Genomic DNA, 17,682 nt, shown 5'->3' on the forward strand with positions numbered 1-17,682 from the left:
TAATCTTTATATGACATTAGTGAATAATTAAGTATATACATTTATAAATATTATCACAATCATTTATTCTGTATTTTTAATTTCTAAATAGTTAATGTCTTAGAAATCTAGTTATTCAATTATTGAATAAAGATCGAAAATATTTTGTCTGTTTTTCGATCTCCGACCAGCGTGTTTCCATCTTCTGTTCAACATCGGTAATTGAAATGATTGAACTTTTGAGCTCTTTTTTTACAAATTCCTTTATCTAAAATGGATTATATTAATAATTATTATCAATAAATGATTTCGTATTTAATAATTGTACTGTCACACATACAGAGTATCATTATGAACAGAATTATAGAAAAATATTATATAAAATATAGAAATTTGATTTATTTAAAATTTACCTCGACCAACTGTCCCTTAGAATACGCATTGTTAATTATAACAATTAATGTTACAATCTCATTGACTTTTCTATAAAAAATAAAACAATACGTTTATAATTAATTCGTACAATTAATCTTCACATCTATATGTGTGGTATATCTTTATTAAATAATATTGTTACCCGTGGCTTATTGATTTGTAATTATTTAATAAACTTGTAAGCATATATTTAGTATGCCTCTCAATGACAGAAAGAAAAATGTTAGCATTTAAGGCATAAGCTCGCTTCGTCAGTCCAAGCTGATGAACAGATGGTTCGAATAAATTTTGCGATAATTTTATTTCTAAATAATGGATTATAATTTCAGAATTTTTACTATAAGCCAAACATTCTAATATTTTATCATTTCCTTTCATGTAATTATTAAAAACATTATTCCATGTATCACGATCTGCCGTTTTCAAACCATTGCAATATGTCCACCTCTTCCATCCAGGCAAAAGTCTACAGAAGACAGGCCAGAAAAGAAATAAAAATAATCTAATCGAAATTGTGTTAATAGTTTCTTTAGTATTTTATAAATAATTTTTTGATATAAGTGATAACTAATTTCTCAAACATATGCAGAATATAAAAAAATAATCCTAGAAAAAGAATAAAATATTATGAAAAGAAGTACTTGTTTTCTTTAGGATTTGCTAGATGCCATTTCAAATGACGCTTAGACTTCTCTTCGCAAGGATTTTCATTTATAATACAATCCCACTTTGCGAGTTCTTGTTTTAAGCATTTAGCATGATCGCTGATGTGACTTTCGTCATACAGATTCCAATAATTAGATGTAAAATTCTGCATAAAATCAAACCTTAGCACTCCCTAAAATTTAATAACTATCATTATATTTAGTTTATTCATTATTTACAAGAACAGATATAATGTACGCGCAAATAAGCGTTTTTCCTAAATAATTTTCTTTCATATTTCTTTAATATTTATGTGACTTCGTAGCATCAATATCATAATAAGTAGATTTACCAATTTTTTATTTGGGTGTGAATAGTTGTGTATATATTTTACCATCTAAATAGGTATGGATTTTATATCATTTAATGAATTTTTAACACACATATCGATATATAAAATGTTTCATAAAATTGTGCTAACGTTCGTGAGTGGGTAGAACGCAATAAACTGAACAGAATGATTCTTTACCATTCTACAATTTTCGTAATAATTATTGAAATATTAATTAAAAATGTGAATAAGCGCGCGTTTCACTATATCGTAGGATATGCGCGATAAGTTTGCCAGCGGCGAATGTCGCATAGCAATGAAAAAACAAGATTCGAGGCACGCGCGATCAAGCTTTAGGAGACACTTTGTACATATATTTTAGTCTGTGCATATTGATGTATCGATTGATGTATCGATTTTGATATATGATTTTTATTATTATTTTCTTAATTTAAATCTGTGGCGTATCAAATATAGATTTTAAGTATTTTTAACTTTAAATATCAATTTCCTTTATAAAACAAGCATTTACAAGTGGATTATTATATATTAAATTATTATGTGTTGTATAATGTAAAGAGATTATCTTAATATTATATAAATCAGTTTCTCTGCAAAATGTTTGTATATTTTTAACATCGTAAACATTCGAATACTACGAAAGAAAATTAATATAAGAAAGATAATTGTGTTACATACTATGTTCTATAATTTCCTAAAACTAATTAAATATTAATTACACAATTGATCAACAATTATCACGTAAATACTAACGTATTATTATTATAGAAAAATAACTTGATGAAATATTCAAAATTTATGTGATTGTATTAAATGTAAAGAAAAGATATATAACAAATATGTAACATAAGCGCCTTTTGAATTTAAATTTCTGAATTTTGGTACAAAAGAAGTTAAATAATAATGTATAATTAATTTTTTTGTTTAACTCACTACATATATCTATTTTTAAAAGAATTCATTATTATGATATGAAATCGTTGTATTATAAAATAGATAATTGATGTAATGGATAATTTTTTTATAAAAAAATGTAATTATATCTATATATATACCTTAAATTCAGGATAAAAATTTAAGAATGGAAAGATGGTCGACAAAAATTCAAATGCTTTGAGCATAGGATACCATGCTATATAATCTCTTTCCTGTGCCAAATAAGAAGCAATTTCCCAAAATACGGAGAATTCAAGTTTCTTCTCTATCGCAAAATGAAACGCATCATTGATGATTTGCGCTCGATTGAGAACATGTATATTACTATATTTTTCAGAATTTAAGTATTGTGCAATTTTTCGCCAGTTCGCAATATCATAATTGACGCGATAGTATCCTGTTATAAAATAAATTACTTTTGTCGATTATTAAATACTTTGAAAAGATATATATTGATTAAACATATTTCGATATGTTAAAGATATTTCAGTATTAAACATATTATTATTATTAGAGAAGTTTGCATCTTCCGTTTTTTATTATTTAACATGAAGGTTGTATCAGCAATTCTACATATTACAGTAAGAAATGAAAATTTCAAATATATTGTTAAAATTTCAATATTCTTGCAATATCTTTTGTTATATCTTATATTATATATTATATATTATATATATGAGTTTTAATACATCTTATGATTATTTTTAATTAAAATTGATATCATATATGATATATATTAAATATATGTATATATGTATGTATGTATGTCTGTATGTATAATAATTGAACAATTCTGACGATTTGGATATGCAATTTAGTGCAAACATAAAATGGCTTCGACTACAAACATTATATATGTATATATATATATATATATATATATATATATAATAATTATACAAATATATGTATTTATATATAGAAATATATATACGTTAAATTATACACAGGGTGTCCTAGACCACCCGTACAGCCCTTTTCTTTCGAAAACTAAGCATTTTAGAGAAAAATGTTTCAGACAAAAGTTGTTTGGTTTCGAGGGGGCCATAAGATGGTGTCATTGGTTTGACCTTAAAGAGTCATTTGAAGGTCACGTGAAGGACACTTCAATTTTTTTAAATAGAATACCCTATATATTTTTGCACATTCTTGTAGCCCATCTCGAGAGCTTTAAAAAACACTATAATTAAGTTAGTTTTCGTTAAGTACTTTCCGAGTTATGAGGCTTGAAATAATTTCTTAATTTTACGTAAATCATAAAATATCTTGTAAAATATTCATTTTTCGATTATCTTACCTTAATATTTTTATGTACAAAATAATAAGAGGAATCAATTGGTGTAAAAGAAACACAGTTATTTTTAAGAAAAAATATGTAATTTGTAATTAACAATTACATATTTTTTCTTAAAAGTTTCTTTTACACCAATTGATTCCTCTTTTTTGTACATAAAAATATTAAGGTAAGATAATCGAAAAATGAATATTTTACAAGATATTTTATGATTTACGTAAAATTAAAAAATTATTTCAAGCCTCATAACTCGGAAAGTACTTAATGAAAACTAACTTAATTATAGTGTTTTGGAAAGCTCTCGAGATGAGCTACAAGAATGTGCAAAAATATATAGGGTATTCCACTTAAAAAAATTGAAGTGACCTTCACGTGACCTTCAAATGACTCTTTAAGGTCAAACCAATGGTACCATCTTATGGCCCCCTCGAAACCAAACAACTTTTGTCTGAAACATTTTTCCCTAAAATGCTTAGTTTTCGAAAGAAAAGGGCTGTACGGGTGGTCTAGGACACCCTGTACAATATAATTGTAAATTTATTATTATATAATAGATAATATAGATAATATAGATGTAAATTTATTATTCAATATTTACCAGCTTGTTGTAAATTGAAAATAATCCATTGATTTTTTTCAAGAAAGAGTTCAGTTTTTGAATGCCATGATGTTAACAAAATATTCGTCCAAGTTATGGTGAAATTGGGATTCGACTCCGTAGTATAACTAACAGGAATATAATATTGTTCCTCATCTAATTTGTTGCGAAATTGTACCGATACGCTTACAGCATCAGTAGAATAATTTCGCGTCACCTTCAATACGGAAGGATACCTCTGCATAATCCACGAATTTATCGTATCTTTTATATTAAAATCATACTTAAAATTCAATTCAATCATCTTAGATCTCATAGCGTCCCATAAATGATCGGCAGTTGTTGCTTTAGGCTTACGAAGTCTGTAAGATTTAACATCATAATAATTTTAACACTATACTAAAAATGATAAATAAATAATAAGGAAAGAGATCATAATTTACACAGAATTTATTTTCTTATTTTAATCTATAATGTAGCTTCTACAGAGATAGAAATTTATGAACTTTACTATAATTGTATACATATATATATGTATATATATATATATATATATATATATATATATATATATATATATGTACATACGTATATATATATTTTCTTATTAATATATATTAATACATATTTATTAGTAATTATGTCAGAATTTGTCGTGACTGAATAAATAATAATTTTAATTTCTGTATTACAAAATTTTAGAGTGTTTATATTCTATGTTTGTACAACTACATTCTCTAAATCATTCAATTTAAATTGTTTGTTATTTAGAAAATATAAATATCTATTATATATTTATTAATTAAAAAGTTGAAATTCAATCTTAACAAAAATTCATACATATAAAATAGCAGTATAAATTTAAGCTTTTAAATATCTATGTCATTTAAACATTAAAAAACTGGAAATATATTATTAAATTTATTTTTTATTTTGATTTTTTTTCCTTTTCCTCTATGATGTATATATTACATTACAATACATTATTACATTACAATACATTATACTTACTGATTATCCAAATATTTCATGAATCCCTTTGAAAATATATGAAGTGGTAATGTTCGTATTAACATGCGCCATATAATGGATCCTATAATGTTTGAAAGAAAAAGAATTTAGTATATTTAAAATGACTTTACTGCAATGCGCAATAAAGGTTTGTGAATATATATGTAAGTAATAAAATTAAATATATCACACCCAAAGTTTGTGTAATTAAATCTAAGTAAGCAGCTATAAAAGATTGATAAATACAATTCAACGAAAAAATTTGTAATAACAGATAAATAGTGAATGATTAAAAATTTGTTAAAAATAATAAATTAGACAATTATAAGGAATCAGTTAATTTTATATTTTATTATGATTTTTTGAAATCTTAGATAAACATGTATAGTTATAATTTAAAAGAAATTACACATTATAAAATTATCCAAAAATTATATAAAAATTTAATTTTAAAGTTAGATATTATTACGTTATTGCAAATATTATGAAAAAATATATTAAATTTTACAAATGAAGGGCCTTGCACGGTTCTTTCGACGGAAATTGAATTTCGAAGAAATTTGAATTTTGATTGAATTTGCTGAATATTGGAAATAAATAGTTAACGTGAAAACACAATAAAAATTTAAAAAACGTCAAAATAAATGTGATAAGGTTGATGAAGTGGTTTCTTCAAGTATTCAAATATCGAAATAAGGCGTTATTTCAATACTATTAAGGAAAAGTAGAAATAATATATTAAATAAAGTAATTAATATATTAGAATGTCATACACAGTTGATCATTTTTATTAATACATTTTACTAATTTATTAACATGGAAAAAATGTGTGTGTAGCAGCATCGCCGCTGTCGTCGCCATAACATGCTATTTGATATTTGATAAAATATAATTAGTTGAAAATATAGTTATTATATAAGTTTTCCCTAAGTCTCCCCCTTCGGATGGAAGAGGGATACAACTTTCCTAATTGCTTTAAAAGACTAACCTCTCAAAATAATTAAATACCTGTTTCATGATTTTTTGTAATTTTTGAACCGTTTCTGTAATATAGTATATGGGAAATTTATGGACACCCTATATATACATTTATGTACATATTTTCCACGTAAATATAATATCTATGTATTAATATAAGTAATCAACTGTGTGTGATTCTACTCAATAATACATTATTTATTTTCCCTCAGTAGTAATGAAATAACGCCTTATTTCGACAATTTAACGGTTGTAGCGACGAAATGGCTCTATCAACCGATATCGCGGTTAATGTGACTTTTGATTTGCCACAAACTATTTATTTCCAGAGTTTCTACAAATTTCACCAAACGTCAAAATTCAATTTCCATAAGAATTGCACAGGTTCTTTTGTTTATAAATGACTTTTCTCATTTTCTATGAAATTAACATTCAGAAATTTATAATTATTTAATTGTTTAATTATGCAGTGTTATACGCATACCTTTGATATGAAAAAGAGAAGACTGTATATAATTTTCAAGATAGCTATTATATTCTCTAGTAGATTTTATAACAACGTAAGTATTTAGATAGAGTAATTCATGTTGAACTTGAACTACAAACAAATCCATCATCCGGGAATTTGGTAGAGCCTAAAATCAATTCGATATAATCATAACTTATCATAAATAATCAAAAAGAAAAAGTTTTTCGTACATATCAAAATTAGCTTATTATATGCTATTGTTAAGAATAAAGTTTTTATGTGTGTTTGTGTGTGTAAATTTTTCTACGATAATTTTCATACAAAAACATATACATATTTAGTTCTTATTAAATTTCTTTCACCAGAATTCTAGAAATTTTAGAGACTTGGATTCTTATAATTTCTTATATTTAAGCAATAAAACAGAATATTTGCACAAATATTTAACAAATATTTATATTGCTAAACCATTAATCATTTGACTGCGTATTCAAATAGCGTTAGTAATAAAATAACCTTGCCGATAATGTATGCTTGACAAAATATATTAAATCCTTTGTTTAAACATGTATGAGGCCAGAAGTAGGTTGGTCTGAACAGATTTCTAATATATTTTTGTACCATCCCACGTGCAATTAAGCGCGCAATTACCGTTTTGTATGCGACAGGATCTAATTCTTCATTATAAGTGATATCTGCTTCTCTAAAAATAATTATATTAATATGTATGAAAAATTTAAGATATTAATATAATTTCTTATGTAAATGGATTACAATATAATATGTAATTAAAATAGTTCTTAAAATATATCTATATTTTTAACTATATATATTACCGATAAAAAATGAAACCCAAAGTCTGTTCCATATCATTTTGTAAATCCGGGATTACGACATGATCCACTTTGCTCTCAAATGAAGCAGAGGTCCGCGCAAGTCCTCTCCTCAAAATATTCCAATTACGAATGTATACACTAGTGGAAGAAATAACAGTTTTCGCAAATTCTAGATGCGATTCCGATTGTGGTCTGAACCATATGGATGAACGAATTGTTTCATGATCGGAGAGGATGATCTGATGAAAACCGGATACCAGAAATGCTACGCTATCTATGGAGATCAAAGGTGTCTCATGAAAAAATGTCCATATCATATTATCGTTCGTCAATTCATTATCTCGTATCGGCATATTTGACAAAGCTTTGTATTTTGAATGATGTATTATGCAAATAATAAAAGTAATTCTTAATTCTGGCTTGTCCCAATATGGAAATATTTGCTGTTTTTTCGTTTGATACCTATTTCCTCGCTGTATACCTGTTGCGATTAACCACCTACAGTATTTTAATGATATATTTTAGATAATGTCTAATTTTTTAGATAATTGTAAGCGTAGAATGCACAAATGTACAATTTGTTTTTGATATTTCATATATTCTTCTACTTACTCTATTTCTTCATCTTCGTTTATGTACGGAGTTCCGAAAGATTCCCTTACGATATTAATTGAGATTTTATACAGTATATATAGATCGTACATTCCAGGCAACAAGACATCACCGAAATCGAACGTGACAATATTGTTTTTAATAAAATTTGTTATTTTTGTTTTATAAAGCTTACCATTATTTTGATTTAATTTTGAGTACATTATAATTGTTGTATCCGGTACATAAAAACCTATGTATCGTTTTGCATGAGAAATATTTAAAGTGATTATGCATTCGCTATGGAGAAAATCATTGTCTAACATTATCTTCATATTATAATGTGTCGGAAGTATATAATCTGATATATTGCTTGATGTATTGTTTAATACACTGCGCACTGCGATTTTCGATTCTTCATCATCCATAGAACTTGCTATTGCCATTATGGCAAGGTATATTATACTATTACTTAATAATAGTTTTAAGAATGTCATGTTGAATTTCACTCGGATATCTATAAAAAACGTTTCTTCAATAAAAACAAAAGTATTTACAAAGAGTATCTTCAATAAAATCGATTTTTGTGTGAAAAAACGTTCAAGAGAATTTACAAAACACTTCGTAAGAAAATACGATTAATTTAGAAAGAAATTAAAATAATACAGTTTAATAAATAAAGGAATGATTAGAAAAGATACATAAATATAAAAATTATTAAAACGACATATGAAATATTCTTTTCGGACTTGAATATTAGGAGACATGAAGGATGTATTTTGATAATTCCAGTAGGACAAGCACAATAAACATAACTCTTATTTATCTCAATTTAGCTATCTTTAAGATTTGTCCTAGTACAATTACATATTTCAATGTATATATATATATATATATATATATATATATATAATATAAGCATTAAAATGTATGAGAAATGAAGGTATATTCTGAACAACGCGATTTTATACATGATATGGACTATATGTTTACTAACATGTTATTTTCAAGATCAATCTGTTCCTTAAGTAAGAAATGTATTAAAAACATACAAACACTGAACGGAAATCAAATATCATCAAATATTTGAAATTTTGATAATGTAGCGGATTGTATCAAACATTCGAACAAAATTATAAAAACAATTATGTTAATATTTTTATAACACATCTTTTTGAATAAAATGTTAATTTTTTATTATTTGTTGTTTATTCGTTCGCTACACATTCAAATTAACATCTTACTGACTCTTTAGATATTCATTATAAAAAATATTTTAAAAACAAAACACAGGTAATATTATACGTTTTTAAGATAAATAATTTTATAGCTTACATAATGAGATATTATTTTATATAGCTTAGATAATTTTCTAGCAATAATATAAAATTAATTACACAATAATTTTATAATGTCAAAAAGAAATTTAGCTTATAAATTTTACACTTTCTATATGTCAAAATGGTCGAAACATGCTATTACAGTACAAACGTAAATGTCTTCATTTCTATTAACACTGTAATGTATGCAAAAGATAAAAATAATATTTACAATAAAATGAGTTAGTCGATTTGAAAATTAAAGAAAATCTTTTATAAAAGAGAAAGTCTTTTATAAAATAAAAGCGTTACCTGTTACTCCACACAATTTTGTATGCACATTTAAAGAAAGAAAGATAAATATTTTATTTTATATTTAATGCCTTACCCTACTAGTTGAAATAGCTAGATTTAACATCAGATTTACCACCAAAAGCATTCAATCGCGAACTTATCGTTTCAAGAGACTATCATGAACTGATGGCTCTGTCGGTATACCTGACAGTATATAGAATGTACGTAGTGTTATATAAATAACGTCTTGATTATAAATAGCATAGGATATCTTACATATTGACGGAAGTCAATATGTAGAAACTTGTTTATGTTTTTTATCCCATTTTCGTATGAAGCTTTTATTTATAAAGACAATTTTTCTAAGAAACTATTCGCGAGAGAAAATTAATTGAAGAATTATAATCGCCCTTATACTTGCATGTATTGGCCGATCTTTTTTAATTAATGTCTCGAAATATTACGTGGTGGTTTTCAAAATGATATGAGATTTTATAGTTCAGTTTAGCGATATTTACTTATGGTTTTACTTTGTTGCGAGATACTGGAAACACCCTGTATAGGTATGTATCTGTGTAAAATAAACACATGTAAATATATAATCAACATCTGTGTATTAAGATTACAGAATAATACAGAAAAGTAATAAAATATAATATGTAATATAATATAATATTAAAAATATACATAATATTCATAATATGATTTATATTGTAATGTAATATAATAATTTTATACAATATTATACAATATAATATTTTTATACAATATTATGCAGTACAATATTTTTAATATTATATTGTACAATTAATATTATATTGATAAAATACAATTAAACAATTATTAATTTTTATATGACATTAGTGAATAATTAAGTATATACATTTATAAATATTATCACAATCATTTATTCTATAATTTTAATTTTTAAATAGTTAATGTCTTAGAAACTAATTATTCAATTGTTGAATAAGGATCGAAAATAATTTATCTGTTTTTCGATCTCCGACCAGCGTGTTTCCATCTTCTGTTCAATATCGGTAACTGAAATGATTGAACTTTTGATCTCCTTTTTTACAAATTCCTTTATCTAAAATGGATTATTTTAATAATTATTATCAATAAATGATTTCGTATTTAATAATAGTACTGTCACACAGAGTATCATTATGAACAGAACTATAGAAAAATGTTATATAAAATATAGAAATCTGATTCATTTAAAATTTACCTCATCCAACTGTTCCTTAGAATACGCACTGTTAATTATAACAATTAATGTCGCAATCTTATTGACTCTCCTATCAAGAATAAAACAATATTATAACTAATTCGTACAATAAATCTTCACATCTATGTGTAGCATATCTTTATTAAATAATATCGTCACCTGTGTATTATTGTTTCGTAATTACTTAATAAACTTGTAAGCATGTACTTAGTATTCCTCTCAAGAACAGAAAGGAAAATATTAGCAGTTAAAGCATAAGCTCGCTTTATCGATTCAAATTGAATATCAGATACATTATACCAAGATTTAAATATAATATCTGATATTTCTGTTTCTAAATAATTCATTATAATTTCAGAATTTTTACTATAAGCCAAACATTCTAATATTTTATCATTTCCTTTCATGTAATCATTAAAAACTTTATTCCATGTATCACGATCTGCCGTTTTCAAACCATTGCAATATGTCCACCTCTTCCATCCAGGCAAAAGTCTACAGAAGACAGTCCAGAAGAGAAATAAAAATCTTCTAATCGAAATTGTGTTAATAGTTTCTTCAGTATTTTATAAATAATTTTTTGATATAAGTGATAACTAATTTCTCAAACATATGCAGAATATAAAAAAATAATCCTAGAAAAAGAATAAAATATTATGAAAAGAAGTACTTGTTTTCTTTAGGATTTGCTAGATGCCATTTCAAATGACGCTTATACTTTTCTTCGCAAGGATTTTCATTTATAATCCCACCTTGCGAGTTCTTGTTTTAAGCATTTAGCATGATCGCTGATGTGACTTTCGTCATACAGATTCCAATAATTAGATCTAAAATTCTGCATAAAATCAAACCTTAGCACTCCCTAAAATTTAATAACTATCATTATATTTAGTTTATTCATTATTTACAAGAACAGATATAATATACGCGCAAATAAACGTTTTTACTAAATAATTTTCTTTCATATTTCTTTAATATTTATGTGACTTCGTAGCATCAATATCATAATAAGTTGATTTACCAATTTCTTATTTGTGTGTGAATAATTGTGTATATATTTTACCATCTAAATAGGTATGGAGTTTATATCATTTAATGAATCTTTAACACACATATCGATATATAAAGTGTTTCATAAGATTGTGCTAACGTTCGTGAGTGGGTTGAACGCAATAAACTGAACAGAAAGATTCTTTACCATTCTACAATTTTCGTAATCATTATTGAAATATTAATTAAAAATGTAAATAAGCTCGCATTTCATGAGACTGTAACGTAGGATATGCGCGATAGGTGTGCCAGCGGCGAATAGCAATGTCGCATAACAAAGAAAAAACAAGAGTCCAGGCACGCGCGATCAAGCTTTGCGAGACACTTTATATACAGGGTGAGCCATTTTAATTAACGCCCGCAATTATTTCGGAAACAAAGCATTTTAGAGAAAAATGTTTCAGACAAAAGTTTTATGGTTTCGAGGGGGTCATAAGATAGTATCATTGGTTTAACCTTGAAGAGTTATTTGAAGGTCACATGAAGGTCACCTTCAATTTCTTAAATGGAACCTACTATTTGTCATTGCATATTCTTGTAGCTTATCTCGAGAGCTTTCCAAAACACTATAATTAAGTACCTTTTCGTTAAGAACTTTTTGAGTTATGAGGCTTGAAATAATTTCTTAATTTTACATAAACCGTAAAATATCTTGTAAAATATTCATTTTTCGATTATCTTACCTTAATACTTTTACGTACAAAATAATGAGAGGAATCAACTGGTGTAAAGAAAACACATAGTTGTTTTGAAGAAAAAATATATAATTTGCAATTAACAATTCCATATTTTTTCTTTCTAAACAACTATGTGTTTTCTTTACACCAGTTGATTCCTCTCATTATTTTGTACGTAAAAGTATTAAGGTAAGATAATCGAAAAATGAATATTTTACAAGATATTTTACGGTTTATGTAAAATTAAGAAATTATTTCAAGCCTCATAACTCAAAAAGTACTTAACGAAAAGGTACTTAATTATAGTGTTTTGGAAAGCTCTCGAGATAAGCTACAAGAATATGCAATGACAAATAGTAGGTTCCATTTAAGAAATTGAAGGTGACCTTCAAATAACTCTTCAAGGTCAAACCAATGATACCATCTTATGGCCCCCTCGAAACCATAAAACTTTTGTCTGAAACATTTTTCTCTAAAATGCTTTGTTTCCGAAATAATTGCGTGCGTTAATTAAAATGGCTCACCCTGTATATATATACAGGATGTCCAATTCGTGAAGGACCAAACGAAAAGTGATGATAGATTGGGTCAAACTAAGAAGAAAAGTCCTCTACTAATTTGCAAAATTTGCAATAATTATTAATTAATAAGCAAAAATGTCACATGAAGGTTATCTTTAATATTTTAAATGGACCCCCCCTATTTTTTATTATGTATTCTTATAGCGAGAGCTTTGCAAAACACTATAATAAAGTATTTCTTTATTAAGTACTTTTCGAGTTATGAGGCTTGAAATAATTTCTTAATTTTACATAAACCATAAAATATCTAGTAAAATATTCATTTTTCGATTATCTTACCTTAATACTTTTATGTACAAAATAATGAGAGGAATCAACTGGTGTAAAGAAAAAACATAGTTGTTTCGAAGAAAAAATAGGTAATTTGCAATTAACAATTACATATTTTTTCTTAAAAATAACTATGTATTTTCTTTACACCAATTGATTCCTCTCATTATTTTGTACATAAAAGTATTAAGGTAAGATAATCGAAAAATGAATATTTTACTAGATATTTTATGGTTTATATAAAATTAAGAAATTATTTCAAGCCTCATAACTCGAAAAGTACTGAATGAAGAAATACTTTATTATAGTGTTTTGGAAAGCTCTCGAGATAAGCTACAAGAATAAGTAATAAAAAATAGGGGTTCCTATTTAAGAAACGGAAGTTGACCTTCAAATAACCATGAAAATGACCTTTAATGTCGAATCCAAGGTCACTATTAGATAGCCCCCTTTGTTCCCTACAACTTTTATCCGAGTCGTTTTCCTTCAAACGTTGATCTTGGAAAGTTATGAAGGTGGAACTTTTAAAATGGGACACCCTGTATATATATGCATATTTATGTATATGAATACCTGTTACAAACTTCTAGGGTATGTAGAGGGTTCAAAGTAAACTAACTTTTAATAAGGAACTTATGTCCGGAAACGCACCGTTTGCGAAATACAGACTGGAACTGTTGGTATTAGAAAGATTAGTATTAGGAATAATTCTCATAATATCATTATTTATTTACATTACACTATAAAATTGTTTAGCAATGTCAAAACAGATGGCTACAATAATTGTTCATAATGACAACGAGAAATCCAAATAACGTCTAACATTTTGGAAAGAGTGTACGAGAACATGCTTTGCAGGTGCAATGCTTGCATCAAAGTTGGTGGTCGTCATTATGAGCAATTATTGTAGTCATCTGTTTTGACATTGCTAAACATTTTTGTAGTGTAATGTAACCAAATAAAGTTATTATGAGAATTATTCTTATTACTGAACATACCAACAGTTCCAGTCTGCAGCTTGCAAACGGTGTGTTTTCGGAAATGAGTTCCTTATTAAAAGTTGATTTACTTTAAACCCTCTGCATACCCTACAAGTTTGCAACAGATATTCATTAACACCCTGTGTTTATATACAGGGTGTTTGGAAATTCAATCAACAAATTTTCAGAGACTGTCGAGGACACCATAAGAATCATTTTTTGCAAATGAACCTGGGGTCGGAAACGTGTCATTACATCGCTACGGCATACGGAATGTTCGAAAGAGTCGGGACTTCGAAATATCACAAAAAATAGAAGTTTTAGAAAAAATTGTTTGTTTTTTTTTGTTTTTTTTTTCTTGCCTTCATCGGCTGAATCCATCACCGTTCTTGCCATGGTTGGCTAGATCATCTTCCAATCTGGGAATCGAATTTGTGTTTGGATCTCTTGCCTTCGTGGGCGAGACATCTTACCATGAAAAGCTCGATAACTTCGAAACGGCTTACTTAAAGTTGGTAAAATTAGTGCTTTGAAAAGGTCTCGAGAAGGGCTACAAGAATATGCAATAAAAAGTGGAGGGTTCCATTTCAAAAATTCAAGGTGGCCTTGTCGTGACCTTGGCGACGCCATCCAAGGTCAAACACATGGCGCCAGTAATTAGACCTTTTTACACCCTACAACTTTTGTTTGTAACAATATTTTGTAAAACTTCTATTTTTTGTGATAGTTCGAGGTCCCGACTCTTTCGAACACTCCGTATGCCGTAGCGATGTAATGACACGTTTCCGACCCCAGGTTCATTTGCAAAAAATGATTCTTATAGTGCCCCCGACAATCTCTGAAAATTTGGCGATTGAATTTCCGAACACCCTGTATATATAAATAAACAATAAAGATATAAATTATTTATTCAATATTTACCAGCTTGTTGTAAGTTGAAAATAATCCATTCATATTTCTCAAAAGAGAGTTCGATTTTTGAACGCCATGGTGTTAGCCAAAAATTCGTCGAAGTTACTTTAAAATCGAGTTTCGACTCTGTAGTATAAGAAACAGGTATATAATATTGTCTCTCATCTGATTTGTTGTAAAATTCTACTGATACGGTTAGAAGAGCAGTAGCATAATTTTGCGTCACCTTCAACACGATAGTACACCTCTGCATAATCCACGAATCTATCATGTCAATTATGTTAAAATCATACGTGGAATTGAATTCAATCATGACATATCTCATAGCATTCCATAAATCACGAGAAGTTGTTGCTCCAGGATCATCTAGTCTATAAGATTTAACATTATGATAATTTTAATACTATATTGAAATTAATAAATAAATAACAAAAAAGAAAATCATAATTTATAAAATTTATTATTATATTTTAATCTATAATGTAACTCCTACAGAGATAGAAATTTATGAACTTAATATAATTGTATATATATATATATATATATATATATATATATATATATATATATATATATATATATATAAAATCTACGAATCTATCGTGTATATAATACATAATATACAAAATATACAATTATTGATTATATACACGATAGATTCATGGATTTTATATGTTATAAAAATAAAGAAAATATATATATATTATTTTTATAATATATACAAAAATAATGAAAACATATATACATATATGTAATATATATTTTTTAGTATATATTTTTAATAAAACTATTTTATTTATATTTTATGTATATATTTTGATTTAATATATATTAATATATATTTATTAATAATTATGTTAGCATTCGTCGTGACTGAATGAATAATAAATTAATTTTTATATTACAGAGATTTTAGAGTGTTTATATTCTATGTTTGTAAAACTACATTCTCCAAATAATTCAATTTAAATTATTTGATATTTAGAAAATATGAATATCTATTATATATTTATTAAGAAAAAAGTTGAAATTCAATCTTAACAAAAATTCATAAATATAAAATAGCAGTATAAATTTAAGCTTTTAAATATCTATGTCTTTTAAACATTAAAAAACTGGTAATGTATTATTAAATCTATTTTATACTTTAATTTTTCTTTCCTTTTCCTCTATGATGTATATATTATTACATTACAATACATTATACTTACTGATTATACAAATATTTCACGAATCCCTTTGAAAATATATGAAGTGGTAATGTTCGTTCTAACATGCGCCATATAATGAATCCTATAACGTTTGAAAGAAAAAGAATTTAGTATATTTAAAATGTCTTTACTGCAATGTGCAATAAAGGTTTGTGAATTTATATGTAATTAATAAATTTAAATATATTACACCCAAAGTTTGTGTAATTAAATCTAAGTAAGCAGCTATAAAAATTGATAAATACATTTCAACGAAAAAATTTGTAATAATAGATAAATAGTGAATGATTAAAAATTTGTTAAAAATAATAAATTAGACAATTATAAGGAATCAGTTAATTTTATATTTTATTATGATTTTTTGAAATCATAGATAAACATGTATAGTTATAATTTAAAAAAAATTACACATTAGAAAATTATCTAAAAATTATATAAAAATTTAATTTTAAAGTTAGATATTATTACGTTATTGCAAATATTATGAAAAAATATATTAAATTTTACAAATGAAGGGCCTTGCACGGTTCTTTCTACGGAAATTGAATTTCGAAGAAATTTGAATTTTGATTGAATTTCCTGAATTTTGGAAATAAATAGTTTACGTGATAACACAATAAAAATTTAAAAAATGTCAAAATAAATGTGATAAGGTTGATGAAGTGGTTTCGTCACTACAAGTATTCAAATATCGAAATAAGGTGTTATTTCAATACTATTAAGGAAAAGTAAATAATATATTAAATAAAATAAATAATATATTAGAATGTCATACACAGTTGATCATTTATATTAATACATTTTACTAATTTATTTACATGGAAAAAATGTGTGTGTAGCAGCATCGCCGCTGTCGTCGCCATAACATGCCATTTGATATTTGAGAAAATATAATTAGTTGAAAGTATAGTTATTATATAAATTTCCCCTAAGTCTCCCCCTTCGAATGGAAGAGGGATACAACTTCCCTAATTGCTTTAAAAGACTAGCCTCTCAAAATAATTAAACACCTGTTTCATGATTTTTCGTAATT

At 26.0% G+C, this 17,682-nt stretch overlaps 1 protein-coding gene across 1 annotated transcript; it reads right to left on the bottom strand.

The window, feature by feature from the left end:
- Positions 1-115: 115 nt before the first annotated feature.
- LOC145974735 (aminopeptidase N-like) lies at positions 116-8,627 on the bottom strand. The gene is made up of 11 exons (XM_083104757.1): positions 8,146-8,627; positions 7,534-8,031; positions 7,214-7,400; positions 6,713-6,863; positions 5,251-5,332; positions 4,240-4,601; positions 2,467-2,744; positions 1,056-1,252; positions 557-880; positions 393-462; positions 116-247 (listed from the first exon to the last, which is right to left on the bottom strand). The coding sequence occupies exons 1-11, from the start codon at positions 8,619-8,621 to the stop codon at positions 116-118; spliced, it is 2,757 nt and encodes a 918-aa protein (XP_082960883.1). The 5' UTR covers positions 8,622-8,627.
- Between the last annotated feature and the right edge of the window lie 9,055 nt (positions 8,628-17,682).

The sequence above is a fragment of the Camponotus vicinus genome, unplaced genomic scaffold, assembly GCF_025532165.1.
Source record: "Camponotus vicinus isolate PSW18456_S1 unplaced genomic scaffold, iyCamVici1.0 SCAF_7, whole genome shotgun sequence".
Lineage (NCBI taxonomy): Eukaryota > Metazoa > Arthropoda > Insecta > Hymenoptera > Formicidae > Camponotus > Camponotus vicinus.